The sequence below is a fragment of the Engystomops pustulosus genome, chromosome 4, assembly GCF_040894005.1.
Source record: "Engystomops pustulosus chromosome 4, aEngPut4.maternal, whole genome shotgun sequence".
In the NCBI taxonomy this organism is placed as follows: domain Eukaryota; kingdom Metazoa; phylum Chordata; class Amphibia; order Anura; family Leptodactylidae; genus Engystomops; species Engystomops pustulosus.
Window position 1 is genome coordinate 59,718,227 of NC_092414.1, and position 26,506 is coordinate 59,744,732.

At 42.7% G+C, this 26,506-nt stretch overlaps 3 protein-coding genes across 5 annotated transcripts in view; 1 reads left to right on the forward strand and 2 right to left on the reverse strand.

Moving 5' to 3' along the window:
* The first annotated feature begins 577 nt into the window (after positions 1–577).
* On the forward strand, positions 578–10,040 carry NOP16 (NOP16 nucleolar protein). The gene is made up of 5 exons (XM_072146042.1): positions 578–748; positions 1,313–1,421; positions 5,758–5,806; positions 6,358–6,464; positions 9,662–10,040. Exons 1-5 carry the CDS (start codon positions 657–659, stop codon positions 9,788–9,790), a joined length of 486 nt encoding a protein of 161 aa, XP_072002143.1. The 5' UTR covers positions 578–656; the 3' UTR covers positions 9,791–10,040.
* Positions 9,928–14,378, reverse strand: ARL10 (ARF like GTPase 10). 3 transcript variants are annotated; one of them, XM_072146039.1, is made up of 5 exons: positions 14,163–14,378; positions 12,385–12,480; positions 11,888–12,056; positions 11,413–11,588; positions 9,928–10,380 (listed from the first exon to the last, which is right to left on the reverse strand). In XM_072146039.1, exons 1-5 carry the CDS (start codon positions 14,313–14,315, stop codon positions 10,144–10,146), a joined length of 831 nt encoding a protein of 276 aa, XP_072002140.1. In that variant the 5' UTR covers positions 14,316–14,378; the 3' UTR covers positions 9,928–10,143. The 3 variants fall into 3 exon arrangements, with proteins under 3 accessions (XP_072002140.1, XP_072002141.1, XP_072002142.1); XM_072146041.1 differs by having other exon boundaries at positions 10,190–10,324; XM_072146040.1 differs by lacking the exon at positions 12,385–12,480 and having other exon boundaries at positions 14,163–14,377.
* Positions 14,379–18,109: 3,731 nt separating this feature from the next.
* The window catches only part of CFAP43 (cilia and flagella associated protein 43), a 50,237-nt gene continuing 41,840 nt past the window's right edge, over positions 18,110–26,506 (reverse strand). The window contains exons 30-38 of the mRNA XM_072146043.1: positions 26,166–26,252; positions 25,924–26,012; positions 25,637–25,844; positions 22,793–22,905; positions 21,723–21,882; positions 21,316–21,480; positions 20,935–21,015; positions 19,665–19,818; positions 18,110–18,333 (exon numbers count right to left, since the gene is read on the reverse strand). Of these exons, the coding sequence (XP_072002144.1) occupies positions 18,161–18,333; positions 19,665–19,818; positions 20,935–21,015; positions 21,316–21,480; positions 21,723–21,882; positions 22,793–22,905; positions 25,637–25,844; positions 25,924–26,012; positions 26,166–26,252 (1,230 nt within the window). The 3' untranslated portion in view covers positions 18,110–18,160. The remainder of the gene's footprint in view (positions 18,334–19,664; positions 19,819–20,934; positions 21,016–21,315; positions 21,481–21,722; positions 21,883–22,792; positions 22,906–25,636; positions 25,845–25,923; positions 26,013–26,165; positions 26,253–26,506) is intronic.

Consider the following 26,506-nt stretch of genomic DNA (forward strand, 5'->3'; position numbering starts at 1 on the left):
AGTGCCAGCTCTTATACTCAGCATATGAGCTGGTACTTGTAGTACTCCAGCCTCATGACTATAGTATTTCTCATTTTACATTTCTCTGGGAAACAAAACACAGGGGGCACCATAGTTTGGGGAACTTTCCCCGCGGCACACCTGACCATGTGTCGCGGCACACTGGTTGAAAATCACTGCATTAGAGGATAATCTGTTGGTAGATGTCCTTTGATTATTATTAATAATTAATATTTTTAGGAATTTACCCAATTTTTCTACAGTTCCTTGTTCTTTTTTTCCCTTATCCAATACTGTTCCTTGATCTAAGGAGGACGCTGATACAGTGTCAAAATGTATTCTAGATACCTTACTTTCTACCATAAATAATACTATGTGTCACTGGGTATGACACAGGACCCCCCTCTAATTCAGCCTCAATACAGTTGCCATTGAAGAATAAGATTTTTTTTTCCTCAAATCCATATCTTGGGAATATGATTTTAAACGCGTGTAAGAGAAAACCGCAGCACAGAACGACAGCAGGAGGGACTACTGCCCTGCACTCTCAGAACTACATCCCCCAGAATGCCTCGCTCCGCCGAGGTGACGTCAGTTTCTCGCGCCCGGGGACTAGACCACGTGTGGTGCGCCTCGGCTGAGAACGGGGAAGCAAAATGAAGAAGAAGAGGAACACGTTCAACTACAGCGTCAACAGAAAGAATCTGAAGCGGAAAGCCAGGAAGAAGGATGCGCCGCGGATCGACTGGTGAGAGGAGGGCGGGAGAGTGTGTCCCGTAAAGAAGCATATGTTATCTAGCGATCTCCTATGATTGTGCCATGGCGGAGGTGCTATGTAATACATGAACTGTTTGAGCGGAGTTATTCATAACATTGAGCTATTTGGTTCAGGTTGATTATAACCTAAAATCACATAAGAAATGAGGAGTTTGGATTCTGCTCTGGTGCCTGGTTTCCCAGTTTATGCTGCAGCCAATCAGTGGTCACATGACATGTTACTAGTGTCCATAACCAGTGGCTTCTGTGTATGTACATGGAGCAGGAGGATGGGTGGGCAGGATCCCAGGGAACCCACAGGAGAATACATGTATAAACTCTGAACTTTAACGCGTGACTTCAAGGTGTTTTTAGAATAAGTTATGTTCAGAATAAGCCCGCATTCACACGATAATATGGGAGACGTGTGTACAGCCACAAACTTGTGAATATATGTGTATTATTTTTGTATGTCTCTGTATATACCTTACTTAGCAGAATGTGTATGTGCACATGGAAACAAGCAGGATCTCATGGTGTTGTGTTTCATTTCCAGTAGAGAAATCAGAAAGGCTTGGGATGATCAGAAGTCTGTAGCGTCAAATTTGGCAGAAATGGGTCTTGCTGCAGACCCCAACAAGTCTCTCCCTATCAGTGTGGGGGCAGTAAGTATTACTTGAATTGGGTGCTGAAATATTACATTATTTTCAAGACAATGCTTATAGAAACGCTAAGTTTTATTGAATGGTTGCAAATTTCCAACTTATAACATGTTGATGAAGGATTGTAAATCAAGTACACTGACTTACTGGTGTGTGCCCCCTCTGACAGGATCTGCTCTTCTTTAACCCCTTAAGGACGCAGGGTTTTCTCCCTCATTTCTCGCTCTCCACCTTCAAAAATCCATAACTTTTTCATTTTTACGTGTACAGATCTGTGTGAGGACTTATTTTGTGCGTAACAAATTTTACTTTCCCGTAATGTTATTTATTTTAACATGCCGTGTACTGCGAAGCTGAAAAAAAATTCCAAATGTGGAAAAATTGAAAAAAAAAACGCACCGAATTTATACAAATGTGTACAAAAAAGAGAAAAAAAATTTGCCATCTTCTGAAGCTAATGACTTTTAAATACTTTGGCGCACGGAGCTGTGTGAGGTGTAATTTTTTTGCAAAATGAGCCGACATTTGCATTGCTACTATTTTTTGAGGTCTGTGCGACATTTTGATCATTTTTATTCCATTTTTTATGTGATGTAAAAGTCACATTTGGGCGCCATTTCTCGTCTCGGAGGTCACCGCCGGCCGTAACCGTTTTTATATTTTGATTGATCGGGCATTTTGGGACGTGGCTATACCTAATGTGTCTGATTTTTACTGTTTATTATGTTTTATATCAGTTCTAGCGAAAGGGGGGTGATTTGAATTTTTAATATTTTATTAATTTTTTTTTTTTTTAACTTTTTTCTCTATTTCTTAGACCATCTAGGGTACATTAACCCTAGATGGTCAGATCACTCCTACCATATACTGCAATACTTCTGTATTGCAATATATGGCATTTTTGCATCTCATTCATTAAAATGAGCCACTGGCTCATTGTAACGAATCTGCAGATGCCAGATAGCCTCGGGTCAAACTAAGACCCGAGGCTACCATGGCAACCGATCGCCGCCCCCGGTGACGTTTGGGGGCGCGGCGATCGGAATAAAGATGGCACTTTATCGGGGGCGCCGCCGTCTTTTAGATGCCGCCGGCAACGAAAGGGTTAATAGCCGCGATCGGTGCAAGCACCGACCGCGGTTATTAGCGGTGGGGGTTTGCTGCAATATGCAACAACCCCCACCTTTGTATGAAGAGGACTCAGCCCGTGAGCCCTCTTCATACATTCCCTGTACCTCTGCGCCGTAGAGCTACGGCGCAGAGTGTTAAGGGGTTAAGCTTCCTATGTTTTTGTCCTTTTTTTCAGAAAAAAACCTTATGCAAATGAGGGTGATGGGCTCCATTAACACCTCGAGCCCCTCAGGCTCATTTGCATAATTAAGACTTTTTTTTTTTTTTTTTTGTTAAGAAAAAAAACAGGGTAGAAGTTAAAAGACCAGATCCTGCCAAAAGGGGGCACACACCAGTGTACAATCCATCATCCTGGAGGTAGATGTCCTTTAACATGTTATAAGTTATACAGTAGTATAGCAGTATATATTAGGAAAAATCAGACCTAGGCTTAGAGTACCGTATATACTCGTGTATAAGCCGAGTTTTTCAGCACAAAAAATGTGCTGAAAAACGTCCCCTCGGCTTATACACGAGTCAATACTTGTAAAAAATAATTAAAAATGGACAAAAAAAAAATAAAAAATTATTTACTCACCCTCCGGTGGCCCCAATGCGCAGCGCTGCTCCCCCGATGTCATCGCGGCTCCTCTTCTGGCTTCCCGGCTCCTCTTCTTGCTTCCGCGCCGTCTTCTGTCGTCTTTAACATCGTGCTGGGCGCCGCCATTGTTCTTCAGCAGCGGCTGACTGTAGACTACTGGGGGGGGGGGGGGGGCACGCTGTAGACTACTGGGGGGGGGGGCACGCTGTAGACTACTGGGGGGGGGGGCACGCTGTAGACTACTGGGGGGGGGGCACGCTGTAGACTACTGGGGGGGGGGGCACGCTGTAGACTACTGGGGGGGGGGGCACGCTGTAGACTACTGGGGGGGGGGCACGCTGTAGACTACTGGGGGGGGGGCACGCTGTAGACTACTGGGGGGGGGGGGCACGCTGTAGACTACTGGGGGGGGGGGCACGCTGTAGACTACTGGGGGGGGGGGCACGCTGTAGACTACTGGGGGGGGGCACGCTGTAGACTACTGGGGGGGGGGGGCACGCTGTAGACTACTGGGGGGGGGGCACGCTGTAGACTACTGGGGGGGGGCACGCTGTAGACTACTGGGGGGGCGGGCACGCTGTAGACTACTGGGGGGGCGGGCACGCTGTAGACTACTGGGGGGGGGCACGCTGTAGACTACTGGGGGAAGGCTGGCTATATACTTGGCTGGGTCTGTGACCAATGCATTTCCCACCCTTGGCTTATACTCGAGTCAATAGGTTTTCCCAGTTTTTGGTGGTAAAATTTAGGGGTCTCGGCTTATACTCTGGTATATACGGTATCCTGGGGGATCTAAAAAATAACCAAAAAATTCAAATCTCGCCCTTTTCCTTAGAACTAATATAAATAAACAGTTTTTGGAAGTAAAAATCATAAACTTGTTGGGTATGACTGCATCCCAAAATGTCTGTTCTATCAAAATATAATATAGGTTATTCCCGACATTTAACCCCATAACGGAAATTGGCACCCAAGTCAAAAATACTTTTTTTTGCCATTTTGAATAATATAAAAAATTCTATAAAAAGTGCTAAAAATGGTAGCATTGAAAACGTCATCAAAAGTCACAAATTGACACCACCCACAGCTCCAAACACGGAAGTATGAAAACGTTACCAGCGCCAGAAGACGTCAAAATTAAGATTTTTTAAAAAAATGTTTTTTGTAAATGGATGAAAACATTAGAAGACCTATATAAATTTGTCATCCCCATGATCGCACCAACCCAAATAATGGAGTACACTCGTTGTTTGGGGCGCACAGTAAAAGCCAAGCCCACAAGAATACAGTGCAAATGCATTTTTTTGGCCATTTTCACTGTATCTGGAAATTTTTTTCCCAGTACACGGCATGGAATATTAAATACCGTCACTATGAAGTGCAATTTGTTACGCAGAAAACAAGCACTCATACAGCTTTATAAATGGAAAATAAGTTATAGATTTTTGAAGGTGCGGTGTAAAAATTGGAAACGCAAAACTGAAAAAGGGGTTAAAAAGTTATACAGTTTTCCAATATACTTTCTGTAGCAATTCCTTCTGTTTTTCTAGATCTCTGCTTTCTGTCCTGCTGTAGAAAGCTCCTATGTTTACTTACATCAGACAGAATCTGACCAATGTCGCACAGGTGCAAGGCACGTTAGTAGCGGTTCACCTGTGTTACATCACATGATCAGATTTCTATCTAATGGAAGTAAACATAGAAGCTTTCTATAGAAGGAAGCAAGCAGAGATCTAGAAAACCACGATAAATCTTTACTGAATGTATTTTAGAAAATTGTCAAATTTTTTATCATAAAAAAAAAGACATTTATTTGCTAAATGTGAATACCTCTATAAGCGGACACAAACACACCACTGACAATGGCCTATATCATGTAGAGACCATGATGAAGTTGTCCACAAAGAAAGTGTGGGTGTTGAAAGGAATCTACCATCATAATCAAGCATGGGTAAACCAGGGACAATTGCTCATAGATCCTGGCACTGTGACTGCTGTAATCTTCATGTATTTGTTATCCATGGCCTCCTTCAATCTAACACCAACTTAATTATGCTAATGGGCCACAATAGCTCCTGGGGCCATTACCAGAGCCCCTCTGTGCTGCAGTTTCAAACAATGTTGCACTGTGCTGCAGTGAGATCAGGCAGAGGGAGGATGAAACAGTGTAACTGCCTGTGAAGCTACAGCTTTCCCCAGGAGCCCTTCTGGGTCATTAGGAGAACGGTAAAAGTTGATTTTTAGAAGGAAGGAGGGCTTGGATAACAAATAAAGGAAGATTACCACAATCACACTGCTAGATATATGAGTAAGTGTCCCGGTTTATCATGCTTATCATCCTTCTAATCATTAATGTAAGGCCCCTTTCACATGGTCGTTGTGGTGACGTATATCCGGTGGCGTATGCGTCCCCATAGATGTCTATAGCCCTCGGCGGTGATATTGTGCGCACACATGTGTGGGACCATACTGTGCACGGGGTAAAGAAGGAACATGCTCTATCTTTTTCGTGTTTGCGGCGGGGGCGGAGCTAGAATTGTGTCAGTATATAAAGAACTCTTGCAAACAGGTGCTACACAACATTTTGATTTTGATATTGGTAACTTTTGTATCCTTGACTTTTCTTAGGGCACAAGTACTGAACAAAAAGTTGTCCGGAAGCCGTATGTGGTAGAAGGTAAGTTACCTTTAGTGGTGGTTATCTTACAATAAGAGCTATACTGTGGGCATTTTGACACTTGTGAATAGTATTGTTATTCCGGGGGTATGACTTTAATACAGTCATACCCCCGGAATACAGTGAAGCTTTGGGTATAGTAAGGAACACTCCTCTCTGGGACAGTTTAAGGCCCTTTTACAGTTTTCTGTATCAGATTATACAAGCCAAAACCTGTAGTGGAACATGAGGGCTCGGGTGACTTCTGCTAGGCCTGCACCTTTAAATCCGCAATTGGAAAAAAAACACCATAAACCCAAGTTATGTGTTTATGCTGTGGCCCATCTGTAGGAATCGCAGCCGCTCTGCACAAAGGAAAAGTGTCAAGTGACACTCCATGTTATAATTGGCATCGCTTGGCAGAGACCAGTTTGTGTTGAGGGTTTCAGCATAATGCCATTATACATCCCAGTAGGTTCTCACAGCTACCCCATTGCAGCTACTGTTACTATGACTGCAGCTGATATATCTGTGTGTTTTGGTGTGAGCTCACGTGCACTTTTATGTTCCAGGACTAAAAGCCTCAGCTAGCCTGCCATCTAAAAGAACCATGGGCGTTTCTTCTGATATGGCCCTTTATGTTCATCACATGGTGGAAAATTATGGTGAAGACTACAAGGTAAGATAAGATTGTAATTAACCTTGCACTCAGAGGTCGCACTAACATTTTTCCAGAAGGGTAATAATACTCCTCTCACTATTTTTGAGGAGTATTTTTAGGCAAGGAGGAGTATGACATTTTCAGGAATGCATATAAATAAATACTGCCTGCAATCATTCATTTATGCATGAATAGTATTGCAGCCAGTGTTTTGTGTGCTTAAATAGCCAATTGAGACAATTGTATTAATTTCACATCATGCATTAAATAATGGGGCAAAAGCTCTTTCCTTTTGTCTCCTTAAATTATTTCAACCTACAGACCTGACTATGGCTGGGCATCCGGCTGCTGCAGGTGTTACACTGATGTGATTACTCACTGTGGAGTCAGCTCTCTGGTTGTTCTGTTGTCACCTTGACTTCTGGTACAGCCCCAGCCTTTCATATCTGCCACAACTATCACACAGAGACATCGGCATGGGGGAGTAGGCGTGGCTTTCGGTAGCTCCGCCCACTGTGACCCGGCTACAGAGAAACAGCATCAGGTCAGGGAGGGGCTTTGTCCTGCTGCTGCACTGCTCGGGGTCACACACAGAACAGGTCGCCTCCACAATAACTCCACAGCAGCAGCTGTGCGGGGGCCGAGCTGTCAGGACGGCAGGACACAGCACAACTGCTGCTGCACAGCTCCTTAGTCTCCCCAGTCACAGGGAAAAGTCAGTGCGTGTTTAGACGCATGGGGAGCTTTCCAAAGAGTAATACTGCATTTGGAAGCATCTATGACGCTTGTGGAGGGGTTAATGCGATCTCTGCTTGCACTGATATTGTATACGCAAATCAATGCCCCAGGATGGTTAATATCACAACCAGACATGGTTACATTGACATTGCTGCATGGCTTGGATCTGAGACTTCTGAGGCTTGAAGCTTCTGACTTCCAAGGTAGCACAGTACAGAGTCAGATGGCAGTTCACTGCTCTACAGCGTCCTGTGAGCTATCCATGAAGTGATTTTCTTTCCCTGTTACACAGCCTTTCATTGCCACGTCACAGGGGCTGGTACGAGAAGCTGTGTGCAGGGAGCTGACACTGCACTGCTTCAGCTTATGGTTTGATCTGTCCTTCAGACATGGGATGTTCTCCTCACTCACTGTTTAGGCTGTTACCCCTTCCACTGCTTATCAAAGATAAATCAGTGCCATGTCTTCCATCCAGACACGTGAGACATTCTGGAGGAGAGCTGTGGGTTCAAATGGTGCTGAACTTTTATAACACCAAAAAAAAAAAATAGTTCCATCCAATTCCCATTTATTTCAGCATGTGGTGCCTGGACGATCGGTCTCCATTGTTGTAGAACAATGGGAATAGAAGATAGGATGCCAGCGTCTCTTTATGAAAAAAATCCTTAAAGGGTTTGTCCACTTTCAGCAACTAATTGATATCGTTTGTTTAAGGAAAAGTTATCCAATTTGCCAATTCCTCATGGTCTTCTAGATCTCTGCTTGCTGTTATTCTAAAGAAAGCTTCTCTGTTTACTCCGGTGAATAGAAGTCAGTCCATGGTCATGTGATGGTTACGCAGGTGCACAAGCCGTTAGTATCACACAGCTTCTATTACACTCTGTGGTAATAATGGATCATGTACCTGCATGTCTATCACATCACCATGGACAGATTTCTATTCACTGGAGTAAACAGAGAAGCTTTCTATAGACTGACAGCAAGCAGAGATCTAGAAAACTGTGAGGATTTGATAGCGACAGTATATTGGAAAATTGAATAACTTCACTACACCAACAATATTGATATTTGCTGAAAGTGGACTACACCTTTTAAATCTTAATATTTATTCCATTAAAAAGTTCTATGCACCAATATCACAGTAACTCATCTATTAAAAAGAACTTAGTGGAGAGTAAACAATGACATTGGTGCATACAACATTTTAATGGAATGAAAATAAAGATTTAAGGATTTTTTTTAATATATATATATATAATATTTTGTGTGTAAGATCATATAATATATAATCCACAAAGTATCCAACCCCTTTTAAATAATACATTCAAATAAATTGCTGCCTTGTTTTAAGGTTCTGAAAAAATGTTTATACCTTTTTATAAATATTTATACACCGGCATATTTTTTTATATGCAATGCTTGCTAATACTTTATCGATTGAGATGGCTAATAGTAGTAGTAGGACGGTGTTTATCATTCTGCAATGTCTCAGGAAAAAAATAGCCTGAAGTCTTCAATAAATGTGGCACATTAACAAGTTATCCTGCTGTTTGTGGGGAAAAAAATTCAAAACCAAATTTTTGTGCAACCTTGAGCCTAGCCGAAGACAACAAATAGGAGGAACAGAGCTAGTTTAGACAAGAACCAGATTTCTCATTGACCATCATCTGGATATTTATGGGAAAGTTCTATAGTAGACCCTTCCAGGAAACTTCAGAAATACCTGTGACGGATTTACAGTGAAGCCTTCCACGTGCATGCTGAAGCACAGACCTTTGTATTCTTCTTTCAGGCATGAAAACTTAAGTCTTCACTTTTTCCATTAGCATTGATTTTAATAACATGAAGGTTGCAGACAGAAGGTATTTGTATTATATAAAATAGCTGTATATAAGCTTGCTTAGTTACTGTGGCCTTTATACAATTATTTGCCAAAAAGGGAACTGATCCAGTGTTGGAAAAGCAGAATTCATGTTTCTGCAGACTCTAGAAGAATTAGTGTGACGGTTTCTTTGTTGATGTGATGGATGTATTTATTCACAATCGATCTTGTCCTTTTTCCATATTATAGAAACGTGAGTAATTTGTTTTTAGAGGTTTACTAGGTTATTCATGACCTATCTGGTGTGGTCAGTAGCCTATAGCACCATAAGTAACAGGGGAGCCAGAAGCAGTTGTGTTAATGCAGATAATCTCCAATATACTTTATTAGGAGCAAAGCTGCAGTTTCCCAGCCACCGTAAACAGGACGGTGCTTTATGGATCAGATGGCTGGGGGTGCAGGATATCTGCCCCAACAATCAGATTTACACCAGTGTTTACATTTATTATATAAAATGGCCCGATCCCAGCTGTGATTTTCCTCCACCCATTCTGTTTTGCTAAATCTTTACCACTATGATCAGCCTTTTGTGGACAATACTTGTGTATTGAAGCTGTAATTGTGGAGGGGTAGTCATTATACGTCTCTTTTACAGGCAATGGCCCGAGATGAGCAAAATTACTACCAGGACACCCCAAAACAGATCCAGCGTAAAGTAAATCTGTACAGACGGCATCATCCAAATGAATACAAAGCCCTGATCGAATCCAGAACAAAGCAATGAGAACATGATGGCTCTGACTCACGGGGGTTGGAAAAGGGCCCAGATGCTGTAGAAAGAATATTGTGTACTCGTCTCTTTCAGAAAATCCGCCTCTGGTTATACAAAATCCTAGTAAAGACTTGGACAGTAACACAGACTTTCACTTCCAATATATACATTTTATATGTTTCTGTAATATTAAATATTAAAAACCATAAATGAAAGAATTTATTCTTAGAAAAAAAAAAGTGTCTTTATAAAATAAATTAAATCTTTGTAAAACCCTAGAGGAGTAGCAGGGACCTGCCCCGCACACGTATGGCACTGCTTGCCCATCCTCTCCCTTCATTACCAGTCCATCAGGCACTTTTTCCTCATGATAGAGAGGTCTGGTAGTGGTTCCTTTGGATGTGATTTGTGCTTTCTTCTGGTTCTTCTATTTTGTGCAATCTTTCCTCTAGCATTGATCGTACAGTCTGTAAAGAGGTGCTGCTCCCATATCCATCATGCACCGCACTGGTACCCAGCAACGTCACTTCTCTTAGCCCTTCAATCCTGTGCAAGGATAGTTCAGAGTGAATGTCAGAGATGCTCAGTGCAGACCCACAATCCTAAGGAAAAAGGTCACAATTAAAGCTTCCACTTTTTACATTCATTGTTGGATGTTTTTGCATATGTACCTTCCTTTAAGCAGGTGGGTGAATGGAGAAGGCTACCACGGAGTAGAAGATCCCTAATTGCTGTTTGGGGTTTAGAAGAATCCTGTTCTGCTATAGTAGGTCACACTACTGGGACCTTCACCCACTAAGTGTACAATATATAATTCTGTTCATATATCACTCACTGGAGCTGCCTATAGAAAGGACACCTGAACAAAGGTGTAAGGTATTTGTAGGTGCATAGCATCAACCCAGAGGTATAAATCATATTTCACAGGCGGCCAGTCTGATAAATTAAGCTGGGTTTGGCACATGCCCAGAGAATGCCACATACAATAGTATCTTCTGTAATTTCATGTGAAGGAGGGATAATGGTATGCCGCTGTTTATCATGGTTTTGCCTACGATCCTGTTATTGCTACAGTATACAAAGTAATTTCAGACAAGTGTGCACTTTTAACTTTTGTAGCAATGGTTTAGAGAAGGCTTTATTCAGGAAAACGCAATGCCAATCGAGACATGTGGCAAATGTATTGATATTGGCCTTAGCTGACCCAACTTGCTCGGCGGAGGGAATTGTAACCAAGTCTTGGCTTGTACACCGGTAATCAGCCATACAAGCTGTGATAAATCATCCTTCACTATAAGGTGTGTGAGATGGTCTAAACAGAGTGATTACCTTTAAACAATTGCCCAAACCAGGCCTTCTAATCTAACATCAGTATGTGACCCCACAAGTGATATCCTAAAATAGCTTAGGTTGTCATTGCTGAAAAGGAGGGGGCTCAATCTCTAGAAGTCATCCATCCTAAGAAATAAGTTCCAGCACCCAATATGCCAGTTAAGCTCTACTATAGGTAACGTGGTTTAGGAGTGGAGCTGATGGCCTCGGACACCTTACTATTAGTTACAGTGTAAAGAAAGGTACTGGACTTGTCCACAATTCTTATTATGCAACATTCATCCTAATACTTAGACACTTACCTGTTTATTTGCCAGCACCATCAAAGGTAATTGTGGCGCTTCTTCCAAAAGTCTATGTAACTCATGTCGTGCTAGCTGCAGGCGTATATCATCTGTGGAGTCCACAACAAAGACCATGATGTGCGTTTTCTTCAGGTACTGGCTCCAATATGTCCGAAGATTCTGGCTTCCTCCGACTAAATGGAAAGACAAAAGGTGTGATACATTTAGAGATATTTTAACATTGTTGTACAAAAACTTGGCAAAAAGCAAAACCTCCCTCCTAGAAGTGCCTGAACAATTGTGTTTTATACTTCCAGGCCAATAGTTTATAATAGAATAAAGAATGAGGCAAAGCTGCTTAGAGTGTTAGTTCTGGTGGTCATGCGCCTAATCATGTGATGTGGGGAGGGGAGTGACAGGAAACTTTTCCATTAACAAATGGCTATGTACGCAGCACTAGTTATGTACAATATAATACAATAGGAATACTTACCCTCTAACAGTTCAATCCTCAGTCCCTGGCTGAGAATCTGGGCTGTGTTGAACCCATGGGTTGGTGGTGAGCTGGATCGGGTGGTGTTGGTGCTTATAGCATGGATTATACTGCTTTTACCTGCTCCATCCAATCCCAGCACTAAAATCTGCCGGTCCAAGTAGTTGCTCTGAGGAAATACAAAAGATACGGTGAAGGTTTCAGTGGACTCTAAATACTGAAGATCTTAACTTCCGAAATAATGATCCTTTGTCCTGCACAATAAAGAGACAGTCACTTCCTTCCACACACAATTGTTTGAGGTAACGGTCACACCCTAAGCCCTTATACACACAAGTTTTTTTTGTTTTTTTTTTTTTGGGGGGGGGGGGCGGCTATGGCCAAAAACCACAGCCCCCCATGTTTCACTCCATCATAAGTGAGGTGAGCATTTAAAATTACAGAGCAGGTCCTATTCCTGCCCCGATTTGCAGTGTAGCAGAGTAAGCGATACTCACCGGAAGATTTCCTCCCTGGCCAAAATGGACTAAAAACTGGTCAATACTTTGCTCTGTTTGAGGCCCGTATGGCATACAAGGTTCTGTGCATGAGGCCTAAAATTGGATGCATACAATATTTAGCTTTCGGATGTTCCTCTCAACTCTACTATCAACATGTATGATCTGTTCCTTAAATCTCATACAATGCTGTTCTTACACCCAGCTAGTAAATTTCTTAACTCATACACTCACTAATACTCTCTCTCCAGCCGTCTGAATGTGCCCTAAGGACTGGCTAGTGGCTTCTCCTGAGCTGCTATCAGGTTTTATGGCCCTGCATACATTCCTTGCTCCTCCATGTTTATAATTCAAGGTTAAAGTACAAGTAGAAGCGATTCACACAGAGTATATAAGGGCCAGAGCGAGGTAGGCCCATAGAGTGTTGTCTATAAGGAACACTGCAACCAAAAATCTGCACATAGTAGCCACATACTGCCTCCCCAAATGTATTCAGTTTTAGGATGGAGAACCTAAAATTATCCAAATATGTAAAAACTACAGAGGGAATGTCACAGACTGAGACAAGATGATGGAACTATGTTATGGCAGCCCATGCTAACCACCTGTGCAGGTATCCCACAGTAATGTGTAAGGTACAAATCCTACTGAAGACTATGGAGGAAATGGACTAGAAAATAACAATTGTGCTGTATTTACTCCTCTCCAGTGCAGTTTGTATACAGAGTCCGAGCTGTGACGCAGCTGTATACAAACGGATATATATTGCTGATCCTGGTTTGTTTAGGTGAGACTTATTATAAAATGCGCCGAAGCAAGAGGCTCAACCGATAGACCAGAAACTCCAATGTGACAGCTATGCGCTGGCCTACATCTGTAGTGTAGCCTAACATCAGCAGCTGGTGTTATTTTAGCAAATATATGGGGATGTTAGAGGCGCCCTTCCCCCACTAACCTCTGCATGCTGTAAAATAAAGCTGCCAAGGCAGCAGAAAACAGTAAAAACCTACAAAAATGTGTGACTTTGGAACGTCAGAACACTGGTGTCAGGAATCTAAAAAATACCACACATATCACTTGTCAGAAGGGAGTAAACTTCTTTGTTGAATAGCAATGTCACTGTTATGCCTCCTGTTATTTCGGGGGCCGCAGTGGTCACTGATAAAACTGTAAGATCCCTACAATTATGGTAAAATACAGAGTTCTTATATTTGTATAAATGCAGCGTTATATGTAATTATGTACATTTATGGTAATATACAGAATATTTATATACTCAGTTATTATCACTAGTCACAGCATTTAAAGGGGTTGTCTAGGATTTCATCACTAGTCCCCAGATGCTGCAGAGCTTGTTCAGGTACAACATCACAATCATTCAGGTGGTCCTGACTCCTGAGACCGGTGATTCTCTGGCGGGCATCACTGCAGGGGGACTCAATGGCCAGAAATACATTTCTGCAGCCCTAGGAAATCTCCACATAGAGTTGTACATTGTGGGAAGTCTCACCAGCTCTATCTGCTCTCGTCACCTACATCCAAACTGTAGGAGCTCCCAGTCCTGTGCTGCTGGGGGAAGGGCAGGGAGGACCCCGGGTCATCTGCTACTGGTACCAGGGGGGTCACGGGAGGTCACAGCCCTCTAGTAACCAGTATGGGATCCCCGGTAGTGGTACCCCAGAACCCCGTACACAGCACCAGTACCTGCTGCCCCCCCGTACACAGCACCAGTACCTGCTGCCCCGGCTCCGTCCAATCCGTGCAGCGGCAGCGCTCACCTGATCATACAGCTGCCGGTACTGCAGCTCATAGCCCGGCCTCCGCCACCTCCTCCTGCCCGGCACATAGCGGCTCCAGGCGATAAATAGCACCGAGCCCAGCGCCGCCACTGCCGCCCCGATCACCATTGACAGGCTCCTGAGAGCGGCCATGGAGCTGCCGCCTGTCCGGGGGATCCCTGCCCGGCCGTGACGTCACTGCTGCTGCCACGCCTTGTTATAACACTACCACTGCCAGCTATGTGCGCATGCGTGACTTGTCATGTCAGTCCTGTGGACTCCACAACAGAACTATCAACAGTCAGTGATAACCACGGACACTTCAGGGCACAAGAGTGCAATGCCCATCCTGCCAGGGCACAACTGCAGGCTGCTAGGCTCCCAACTATAATGTACAGTACACTTTATGGGCTCCTCAGGGCGGTTTCCCACCTGGCGTTTTGTTGTGGTTTGTCCAAAATACAAATGGGAAGGGGTTTAGCCAAAACCTATATATGTGCTTCCAATAAAACTCATGCGTTTAATTGCGTTTCATTGGAAACGCAAATCTGTTTTGGCCAAACCCCCTCCCACTTGCGTTTTGGATGTGTTTAAAAACGCCACGTAGGAAACCGCCTTCAGCCTCCTGATTCTGGCGCGATATTCATATTGTAGTCTGTTCCCCACAACTGGCGCAAAACTCATTGGTTGGATAATTTACCAGACCAGATACAATCACACAACTGTCTGTTCAATTTGTTTCGCCTCATGGATAAAGGGCATCAGGATTTAGTTACATGGTATTTCTCAAATCACAATCTTCTATCTTGTTTTCGGATGCAGATTCTGACTAGACCATGGATAATATAAAAGAAGAAATTAGGCAACAAATTTTCCAGAGAAATCGCAAAATCCTCTGTGTGAGCTGAACCTAAAGGCTGTGTTCACACATTACTTTATTGATGCATTGTAAACATAATCCAAGGCTATCGTGAAATGCGAGGTTACCCCACAGTTGGTGCCTTGGGTTGCATTTAAAACACATCTAAAAGAAAAACGCAACTTCAGGATATTTTGAGACAAATATGAAAAAATCAGATTATAGTTTTTGAAGCAGCTTATAAAGCAGCCTATAGGGACTTGTATAAAATAACTAGGAGGGGGCTGTTTCTTATGATAATCTGGGAAATATCTTAAGGAACACAACTGTTTTAGTTTCTGAATTTTTAATGCTGCCAGGTTAGTTCACTGCATAGGGGCCTACTGAGGCTCTGTCGCCAAGGGGCCTACTGCAACCTGGAGTTGGCCTGATGTCATCCTTCTGCCCAATTCTTTTCCTTTTATGCAGCAATGGTTTCTGCTTTTTTAAATGAAGATATGGAGATATAGGACATAAGAGTCTCCACATGCCAGATGTTTGGGTGTGCCCTCTTGTGGACTGGGGTGTGGGTGAAGATAGATGGGGAGGAAAGATAAGTTGTGGTCAGATAAAAGAGCAGTGTCATGTGGGTGAAAAGTACATCTCACGTGTGAGTGACCATGGAGAACCATTGTTTTGGGTAGGTGAATGACCTGTATCAATTGGCAAAACCATGATTAAGCTCTAAATGAGTGAAACGCGTTGGTTATAGGCTGCTGGTCCACTCACCTATGTACCGTGCCATGTTCAAGTTTTTATCTGGATTATAATAATAAGGAGGACTTTTAAAATTCAAAAATCTCCTGGAGCGCTGGTACCTTCTTTTGTCTGGAGTTCTGTGCCCGAAGTCCATGGGGTTGTTTGCTGTTCCGTGCGCTGGAGTGAATCGACTGGAGAGGTGAGCTGAAATAATGCATCTTTGTTAATAATTGGGATGTGATAGTCACCCATGATGATGGTGGGGATGTCAGAAGAAAGTAGTTAAAGGGGACCTATCCATAAGGACCTGTGGTTGGTCTAGTGTCCTAAATAGCCATGACAAGTCCTCTTTAAAGAAGCCAGGTGTTAAAAGTGGACAATAAAGGCAGTGGTAGGCCCTGGGGTTTGGTGGAAGACAGCCCTTGAAGGTGAGAAAGAGTGTAGATGAAGATAGATAGGGTGTAGTAGGGGAAGGAGCAATTATCTGACAAAATGAAAATGCCATAGTTTCCGCCATGTTTATTGCAAGAGTAGGGATTGTGGTAAAGTGAAAGGCACCAGAAGATAGGTAGTGTAAGATGGTCTTTCTGTTCGATACAGTACGGGCAGATTTCAAGATCTAAAGAGGTTTTTCGATGTTGATTAAATTTATTGCAAATGTGACAAGAAATATTTGTAGCACTATTATAGACAAGACAGGTTGACACAGGCATTGGGCCTGAATTTGGCGCAGACTATAGACCCATGCCAGCATACATCGCCGGGGCATTAGGCACGATTTCTGGCCTGGCCTATTTAAATCTGACCCAATATGTAAATTTTTCAAAATCACATTATTAGGCCATTATGTGCTCTGGTTGCAGCTCAGCAGCCAGTGCTCTAGAATCTCTATGGTGCTGGTTTCTACAGCAATGATGGCAGCCCAGCAACCAGAGACAAACACCTACAGACGGAAGCAATACCTGCTGTCATGTGTGGAGCTGTTTTTGGAAGAAAGCGGCCGTGTCTTTAAACCTTGGACATTCCCTTTAAAATAAAGCTACGATGAAAATCAAGTGCAACATCCCTGCCAATGCAAGGCAGAGGAGTTGTTGCGAATAAAACCTAATATGTGTGTTCCTCTAATAGAGAGTCTGATCAGCTCCTTTACAGGACACTACACATATACTTAGGTAATTGTGCAGCGGTAGATTCTGCCTGTATAGGCAAGGGTTAAATGTCATTTCATGTTATCATCCAATGATATGCCTCAATGCACTTAATTGTGAACTGGATTGTAATTGGAGAAGGAAATCACCTGACCAGGGATTAACTAAACCCTTAGTCAGGGGAGGAGTTAGCTCTCTTAGCATTCAGCTTCTGTCTGAGGAGCACCACCTCAGAGCACATGCTCTTGCTACAGGCCCCTAGGCCTCAGCAACTACACACAGAGTGACACAGGACAAACAGGACAAAGCTGCGGCTTCCAGCATTGGACACAGCTACATCCCAGCCTGCCCCTGCATTCAGGCTGGTGACCTAACTCCTGAGGTTCCCTCTCCAAGATCACTCCAGTACTGCCTTTGTACAGAATGGTTTGGCCTTTTGTTGCGGTTGAACTGTAAGTTACTTTTATGCACAAAATTGCCTCCGTCTGGTCCCTGCTAAGGCTGTATCACCATCAAGGGCGCCCTCATCTATCTACCAGGAACACACACTACAGACTCTAAGGGGGCACAACATTGTTTACTAGTGTCTGACAAATTCCTGCTTCTGAGGTAAGAATGTGTCATACACGTGTAAGGAGCATGGATCCTCTCCCATGGACCACCATTACATACATTCACTTGGCCGGCAGCTCATGTCCTGTGTTGTGGGTACTACCAGGGGTACAAATATCACACATAGGGGCAGATTTACTTACCCGGCCCATTCGCGATCCAGCGGCGCGTTCTCTGCGCTGGATTCGGGTCCGGCCGGGATTTATGATGGTAGTTCCTCCGCCGTCCACCAGGTGGCGCTGCTGCGCTGAAGTCCGCTGGAATGCCTCGAAATACACCGGCCTATCCTGGATGAAGGTGAGTGAAATTTTCGCGACACAATTTTTTTTTTAAATGCTGCGGTTTTTCCGAATCCGTAGGGTTTTTGTTCGGCCACGCCTCCACCCCCATTTCCGTCGCGTGCATGCCGGCGCCGATGCGCCACAATCCGATCGCGTGCGCCAAAATCCCGGGGCAATTCAGGTATAATCGGCGCAAATCAGAAATATTCGGGTAACACGTCGGGAAAACGCGAATCAGGCCCTTAGTAAATGACCCCCATTGTCTTTTACATAAAGGTGGTACAAGGATGAAATGACCAGGACTACAGGTATGTTGCATATTTATTTTATTGGTTTGTGCCAGGCCTCAGGTGCATATATCTAGTAATCCATTTGGACCAATGCAGGGAATGTTTTCATCCTCAATCGGTCCAGTTCAGATCGGAGCAGAGCGATCTCTTGTGCTTGAGCTTTTACAAGATCAACCAGCTTCCTGCGGTGGACGATGTCCGTGTATCTGTCCCTGGCGTTCTTCTCAGAATTCTTCTCTACTCCTGACATAAGCAGAAGAAAGTTATTGAAATGTAATCTTTTATTAACTCCTTACTGGTTTTATGAACTTCTTAAAGGGGTTGACCACTTTAAGTAAATTCTAGCAAATAATTTAATATAAAATTTAATTGCTTATGCAATTTTTAAATATACTTTCTCTATCAATTCTTCACAGTTCTCCAGATCTCTGCTTGCCTCTTTCTTTCTGTTATGTGACAGAAAGCTTCATTATTTGCTTCCTGTAGATAAATACCGGCCCATGGTCATGTGATGTCACACAGGTGCATGGCTAATTATATCACAGAGGTCCGAGCTGTTTGATACTGTGCACCTGTGTGATATCACATGACCATGGACTGGTGTTTACCTAGAGGAAGTAAATAATGAAGCTTCCTCTTGCATAACAGCAAGACATGATCTAGTAAACCATGAAGAATTGATACAGAAACAATATCAATTACTTGCTGGAATGTGCTCAAAGTGGACAACCCCTTTAACTATCCATCAGAGAGGATACACCTACCATACCCTATCTAGGCCATCAGGTAAGGGGCACTCGGTGCTCAATGAGTTGTGTAAACAGTACAAATAAGTAAAAGCAATTGTCAAAGCTGCCTCTTAATATGTTATAATGGAGCAGCATCAAGGCATCGAGGACTGTAATATAGACACGTATAGGCCCAAAGAATGTGTTACCAAAGAATGAATGTATTTGGAAGCTCTAAAACACAAATGTAAGTCACCATCCTCAAGGTTTAGATTAGATTAGTCAAAGGGTAAGGTCACCCAAGGCAGATTTATAAATGTCATTTACACTGACAATGGTTTCTGCAGCAAATGCAAGAAATTGACTAAAGCCCCTATTCATATATAAGACCCCTAAAGGGGTTGTACTATGGGAATTCAGAGAAGGGGGTCCTGTTCTCAATAATGGATGGAGCAGCAGGATCAGCAAGTGTCCTGCTGCTCCATTCAGTCATATGGCAGTGTTGGAAATTGTTGAGCTTAGAGCAATGTCTGACATTCCCATACTGCTGAACAAAGCAGCAGGGCAAATTCTCATCCCGGCAATTCTGCCATTTTGGAGAACAGGACCCTTTTTTTCTGGATTCTGGGGGTCCCGTTCTCGTGATCAATGGAGGTCCCAGCAGTCGGACCCTCACTGACCAGGATAACTTGGGAAATTTGTCAAATTTGGTAAAACCCCTTTAATGTGATCTTTAAAGTGGGACAGTTATCCTAGGCATGCAGGAAGCAAAATATAGGTTTAATGGGTGGATACGTGTGGAGATCCCAATTATACATCCGCCAACAATAATAATATGCTACTTACCAACAACATCGTAGACATGTTTTCTTTCAGAGAAGGCGATGAGTGTGCCCTGCAGCTCCTTATCTAGCTGTGTATTTGCCTCTTTCTTCTTATTAATGTGTTTTTCCAGGTCCTTAATAACTTGTCTGTACTGTCTCACATTCTTCTCATGTTGCTGTAATAAAGCAGATGTTATTGTATCTGATAAACTATTGGGTATAATATGAACTTGACATCTTTACTTTCTGGCTGGTGTATGTTTAATAATGGCCAAGTGATTCTTCCAAGTTTCCTATATATGTGAGGGTAGTATGTGATACCAAGGCATTCATACATGGATATAGTTCTATCATTTGAAGGGAATGTGTCATCCTGGGTCCTATGCTCTACAATTTTGGTACTTTTCCAACAGTTACTCCTTTTTTTATTTTGGGCGCAGCTCTGAAACACTTTTCTTGCACTTCTAGTTCCCCAAAATTTTTTTGCCATACATTTAAAGGGAACCTGTCTCCACATTTTCACATATACAGCTTTGACACAGGTTCCTTTAGAGCCACATTTAGTAACGGACATTCTTCTTTTAGCTAAAAATTAATCAATGTTATCTTATATTACCTGGAATCAGAGGAGGCGTGTCCTGTTGGGCCGGCCACTCCCCCATCTACCCCCCTCCAGCCTTATGCCTCCTTACTATTCAGCAGTTCATGTCACGTGACTAGAGGGATGTCATCAAAGGTCTTGTACCCTTTACATTTGCAAAATTTGTTTCTGATGAAATCACAGCAGCCTTCATGGACTTGTACTCCTCTCCATCCTCTATCACATACAGTACAGTACAGTAAAGGACCTGAGATGATGTCACCTCTGGTCATATGACATGAATGTAACACAAGGCAGAGCTGTCAGTCAAAATAATGGGGCGTGGTTTAGTGGCAGCCCAGAAGAGAGTAGAGTCAGAGCCAGCAGACATGAGTCAGAAAAGCTAATTGGCATCAAAAAATGGCTGTAATTAAGGTACAGTGCATCACTGGCAGCTAATTTTAGGACTTGTAACACTTTATCAGCAGGCATTGTTAGTCAGGGTGGTAAAATTCTGGTGACAGGTCTTCTTTAAAACTGCAAAAAGCTGGTCTTCTATGTCACATTCAGACCAATTCATCTCATTCGCCAAAATGTAACATCACTGTCTAAATTACTGCACGATTTGTGCTCCAAAAACACAGACCCTGAGCCAAAATTGATGAATGCCCCCCTATATGTTTACTTTAGTGGTACATGATTTTTTACTTACTTTTTCTTGAACGTTGATTGTCTTCTCCAGGATTAGCATCTGTTCCGATATTCGCATGTCGTAGTTTGATTCATTGAGGAACTACACAAAGACACAGGTTGCTTTCAGACTAAACAATGCACAAGAGCTAATACAATAGTGTGATATCACATCCTATAACTCTGTATCAGGATATACTGCATCTTTTACATAACAGAAAGAACATTCATTACAAATCTACATCATTCCTGTAACAGTTACAAATGGGGTTAGTTTTTATTATTCTTTGCTAGGTATAGGGATACTCCAGAAGAGACTTCCACATAGTCAGTCTTGTAGAGAATCCAGCAACCACTGTTATTTTAGCTTTGGTTCTCAATGAAATTTAAAGAAACATCATACTGTCTGAATTTCTTTAGTCACACGAAGCATTGTGATATCTCTGGACTTCTTCTTCAGGTCTTCCATCTCCATTCGGATCTTTTTATGCTCCCACTCCAGTTGGAAGATTCCTTTCCGGAAATCTTTGCTTTCCATCATGCTAGCTATCTTCTGCTCGCCTAACCCCTGGAAACATAAAGCTTGATGATGATCATAGCTAAACATCACATGTATGGTAGTAATGGTAGACAAGTGTTTATTAGTGTACCATAATAGCCCCATCTGGGAAAACTCCTGTACACAAGCCGAGAATGCTTCTGTTTGGGAGACTTGGAAGACCCAGACATTTGCTGAACGCTATGTAATGTGTACATCCAGCCTTAGAGCCGTTCCTCACGATTGATCATATATAATATACATATATATACCCGTATATTGTTGTTAAGGTCTTCTATGACACTCCTGTGAAGAAGTATGGCATCTGTATAATTGGGGATCAGGTCCGTGTTCTCCACTTCCACCTGACCTTGTTTAAGTATGAACTGCACAGTCAGATCTAGCTGAAACTTCATTTTCTCATTTCGTAAACTAAAATCAAGAAAATCAAGAGAGATATGAAGGTTATGGTTAATACATAACAGAATTACCTAATGTTACACAAAACTCTTGGCTTGAAGTCTGCTTATTTAGAGGGTTAGCCGCTTTACCTCATGTATTTTGTAATGGGTGTGGGGGGCAGGATATTAGGTAATTTACCAATATACATATATAAATAGTTCTGCACTGCTTTTACCTCATCAGTCAGACATTTCTGACCATAAAATGGCCACAGATGGAGGGTCATGTGATCTGTCCATGAGCAATCGCCCTGCCAGGACCTAATATTCACGAATACTATCATAAGGTCCTGGCAGGGCGTTTGCTCATGGACAGATAGAGATCACATGACCCTCCGTCTGTGGCCATTTTATGGTCAGGAATGTCTGGCTGATGAGGTAACAGACAGGAGGCTTCTCTTTACATATCAAGAAAGCAGAGCAGAACTTTTTATAAATGTACATTGGTAAATTACTGTATATCCTGCCCCCACACTTACACACATATTACAAGGTAAAATGACCAACCCCTCTGTTTTTATTTATGTGCTATACATTTCACAGAGGTAACAATTGGAAAGTAATTTTATTTGTCTTTTTTCCACAGACAAATATGAGATGACATCAGATGGCATTGTGCACCAGTGTATGATTAAATTGCCCCATCGGCCATCCCTGATAAATTCAGTGGGCAGCCATGCTGGTGGGCAATTGTACGGCAGGTCCTGTCTTGTGCAGAATTGTGGGGCGTTCCACTCCAATGCCAGGAACGGCCCTCTTCACGTCCCTCCATGCCCACTTGGCGTGGAGTTGGTGAAAGAGAGTGAATTGCAACACCACCAAACCCTGATAAATATGTCCCAAATTAACCAGTTAAAACGGAGCGAAGATTCACTAGTTACATATTGAGTTCTTGCATGATGTCCTCAATGTCCTGCCGTGTTTTTTCATCTTCTTCAATTCTTTTATGGAGGAATTCCTGCATCTCAGCTAGGACCAGGGCCTTGCGCTTCACCTACAACATAAGAGATGCAATAGGCACAATACAGTAAATAAATACTGTACATACAACCTAACGATCAGTGTATCAGTGTAACGATCATACTGGGTGGCATCAATGTGTGTTCGAGATCTATATGTAGAAAAAGGGTTGTCTAAACCACTTATTTTGGCACGATCAGTCAACCATCTAATGTATAGTGAGATGTCAGAGGGAAGAAGGATTAGAAAGCTGGGTTATAACATATGCCTTGTCTTTTGTTCTAAGGATTATATGTCACTAACTCCATTCCAAACACATCATGTCATTAGGCTTCCTGACAGTCATGCTTGATGGTAAGGGAGCTGCCTTACAAGGTAGCAAAAGAGGTGTAGTTTTTCTTGTCCCATCTCAATAGTTGCATATTTTCCAGAACCCTCCAGGAGCTATAGGTCTCCACACGCCTACGAGGCGGCCTTAATTGGCAAAGTCTCCATAAGGAGAGCTCTTACTCCCTGACCCCAGCATGTATATGTTTATGGGGATGTCAGGAGAAATACGTGTTGGCCTTCAATAAACGCTACGTACACTCGACCGTTGGGGGACGTACATACGGCTGCAAGCTTGGACATGTCCTAACATTCCCCATATTGCGGCACCATGCGGCATGTATCTCTAAGGAGAAGGGAGGGGTCATCCCTCCTCTCCATCGCGGTGAACATATGCCTGTCGGGCTGTACAGTCGTGTGAATGTAGCGTAACAGTGACATCTGATGTGTATGGTCAGCTTTAGGCCATGTAGGATACAATTTATTTACTGCTTTAAACCTTCCTTTTTTTCTTAATAGGATAGAAAAGCCAAGCCCTGAAAATTAGCTGCAACTGGACGTCCTACACTCTTTCCTATCTCTTATAGAAAGGAGTTGATATTATGGAAACAGCAATGAGTTGTTTCTGTAGCTCCTATTTACCAAATTTTCTGCATCTTCCACTCACATAGAGTTAAGCTTATGTGTTAAGTACATGACAATGGGGCACATTTACTAAGAATTTAGGAAACTGCAGTAAAAGTTCTCAGCCTGTGTATAATGCTCGGTACGACATATTCGTTAAGAACGTGCATCAGAAATAATTAATTTGTCGCTTCCCTGCACTGGCCCGACAAAGTTCCCCAACTTTTTTGTTGTGCACCTTTAACATAGGGCGTGCGACAGACTTTGCATGTTAACCGGTTAAGGACCGGGCCCTTTCCTGTTTTTTCATGTCCATTTTTCACTCCCCACCTTCAAAAATCTATAACTTTTTTATTTTTACACGTAAAGAGCTGTGTGACGGCTTGTTTTCTGCGTAACAAATTGCATTTCATAGTGATGGTATTAAATATTTCATGCCATGTACTCGGAAGCGGGAAAAAAATTCCAAATGCAATGAAAATGGTGAAAAAACGCATTTGCGCCATTTTCTTGTGGGCTTGGATATTACGTCTTTCACTGAGCGCCCCAAATGACATGTCTACTTTATTCTTTGGGTCGGTACGATTAAGGGGATACCAAATTTGTATAGGTTTTATAATGTTTTCATACATTTACAAAAATTAAAACCTCCTGTACAAAAAAATTTTTTTTGATTTTGCCAACTTCTGGCGCTAATAACTTTTTTATACTTTGGTGTACGGAGCTGTGCATGGTGTAATTTTTTGCGAAATTTGATAATATTTTCAGTGATATCATTTTTAGGACTGTACGACCTTTTGATCACTTTTTATAGATTTTTTTAGATTTTTCAAAATGGCAAAAAAGTGCCATTTTCGACTTTGGGCGCTATTTTCCGTTACGGGGTTAAACGCATTGAAAAACCGTTATCATATTTTGATAGATCGGGCATTTTCGGACGCGTCGATACCTGATGTGTTTATGATTTTTACTGTTTATTTATATTTATGTCAGTTCTAGGGAAAGGGGGGTGATTTGAAATTTTAGGTTTTTTTATTATAATTTTTTTTTTTTAAACTTTTTTTTATTTTTATTTATACTATTTTTCAGACTCCCTAGGGTACTTTAACCCTAGGTTGTCAGATCGATCCTATCATATACTGCCATACTACAGTATGGCAGTATATGGGGATTTTCTTCCTCATTCATTACAATGTGCTATCAGCACATTGTAATGAAGGGGTTAAAACGAAATAGCCTCGGGTCTTCGGAAGACCCGAGGCTACCATGGAGACGGATCACCGCCCCCCGATGACGTCACGGGGAGCGGCGATCCCAGGTAAGATGACGGCGCCCATGCGCCGCTATCTGTTTGCGGCTGCCGGCAGCTTTGCCGGCAGCCCACGCTGTAAAAACACCCGCGATCGGTGCTAGCACCGATCGCGGATGTTACCGGTAAGCCTTTGCTGCAATATGCAGCAAAGACTTACCGGCTATGGAGAGGGCTCAGCCCGTGGGCCCTCTCCATGCAGCGCGACGCGACCGCCGCCGTGAATACACGGCGGGCGGTCGCGAACCGGTTAAATCAGGTGCATGTCCCGACTGAGAGCCGGAACGCCCCCTAATCTGTGTGGCTCGGAGGCTAGTGCAGCTGCGCCACAAAGCGGTCACGTGCAACACATTTGTGGTGCATACAATTCTTAAATACATGTGCAAGCAGTTTGCATCTAAAAGCACATGCAAAGTCCATCAGAAAACTTAGTAATTGTGCCCCAATTTGTACAGTAATCCACCAGTAAAGGGGACAGAGCTATCTAATGTTTTCTATCACATACTTGCTGTTCGTATTCCATTTTTGACCTTCTTGACAGACAGAAACGTTCCCACACTGGTAGATCGAGCCCTTCCGGCATGTGCTCTGGTGCATCAAGTTCATCCATAGCTTTCATTAGCTGAAGAAGTGAGTCTTTATGAGCCTTCCCTGATCCTGGACGATCACCAAATGGCGCCTCACTTTCAGTCTGAGTCCTGAGTCTCTGAACTCTACAACAAGGAACACATGTGATTTGTACTAGATATTCCTGGTGACAACTCATCCAGGAGAATCTCCGGGCAGCCCTACCTTGGCCTCTTTCTGTATAGTTTATAAAGCTGATCCACGAGGTGAGCTGGAACATCAGAAAATTCCTTCTTGAACCCGCGATCTAACAACTAAACCAAAACAGACGCCATATTATCAGTAAAGAATCTGATGATAGAGTTGTCATGACACTAGGTTTTTTTCCACTCTTTTTTTTTTGTGGATTAGTTTTAATGATATTAGAAAATGTTAAAACAATTTGTATTTAATGCTTAGGTTTTTACCTTATCTTCCGCCACAAGGTCATCATAAGACTCTCTGAAAGACTCCACTGCAGCTTTGAAAGTCTTAACAAGGTCCGCGGTTTGATTCTGTAACCGTAACAAAATGACATATTTAATATAAAAATCTATTTTATAATTTTACAAAGCTTTTTTTTTAACTTGCCCGACTTGCATTGTAGTCTGCAACAGAAAGAACAAAGATATCTCCATATAGGCATCTCAGTAAAGTCATTGACAATTCTATTAAGGGGGACGGTGACTAGATACAACATCAGAATAGCTTAATTTTCTAACCTTGACAGGTCGATTTAGGACCCCAAAACAAATGTCCTAAAAGGTCC

Bases quoted from the DNA above. Each gene is read 5' to 3' on its own strand.
- ARL10 (XM_072146039.1), bottom strand. From the start codon at position 14,315: ATGGCCGCTCTCAGGAGCCTGTCAATGGTGATCGGGGCGGCAGTGGCG. The intron at 12,057-12,384 runs GTGAGTATCGCT...GTATTTCCTCAG, and splicing joins GCCAGGGAGGAAATCTTCCG to AGCAACTACTTGGACCGGCA. The intron at 11,589-11,887 runs GTAAGTATTCCT...CTTTCCATTTAG, and splicing joins GAGGATTGAACTGTTAGAGG to TCGGAGGAAGCCAGAATCTT.
- NOP16 (XM_072146042.1), top strand. From the start codon at position 657: ATGAAGAAGAAGAGGAACACGTTCAACTACAGCGTCAACAGAAAGAAT. The intron at 1,422-5,757 runs GTAAGTATTACT...GACTTTTCTTAG, and splicing joins TCCCTATCAGTGTGGGGGCA to GGCACAAGTACTGAACAAAA. The intron at 5,807-6,357 runs GTAAGTTACCTT...TTTATGTTCCAG, and splicing joins GAAGCCGTATGTGGTAGAAG to GACTAAAAGCCTCAGCTAGC.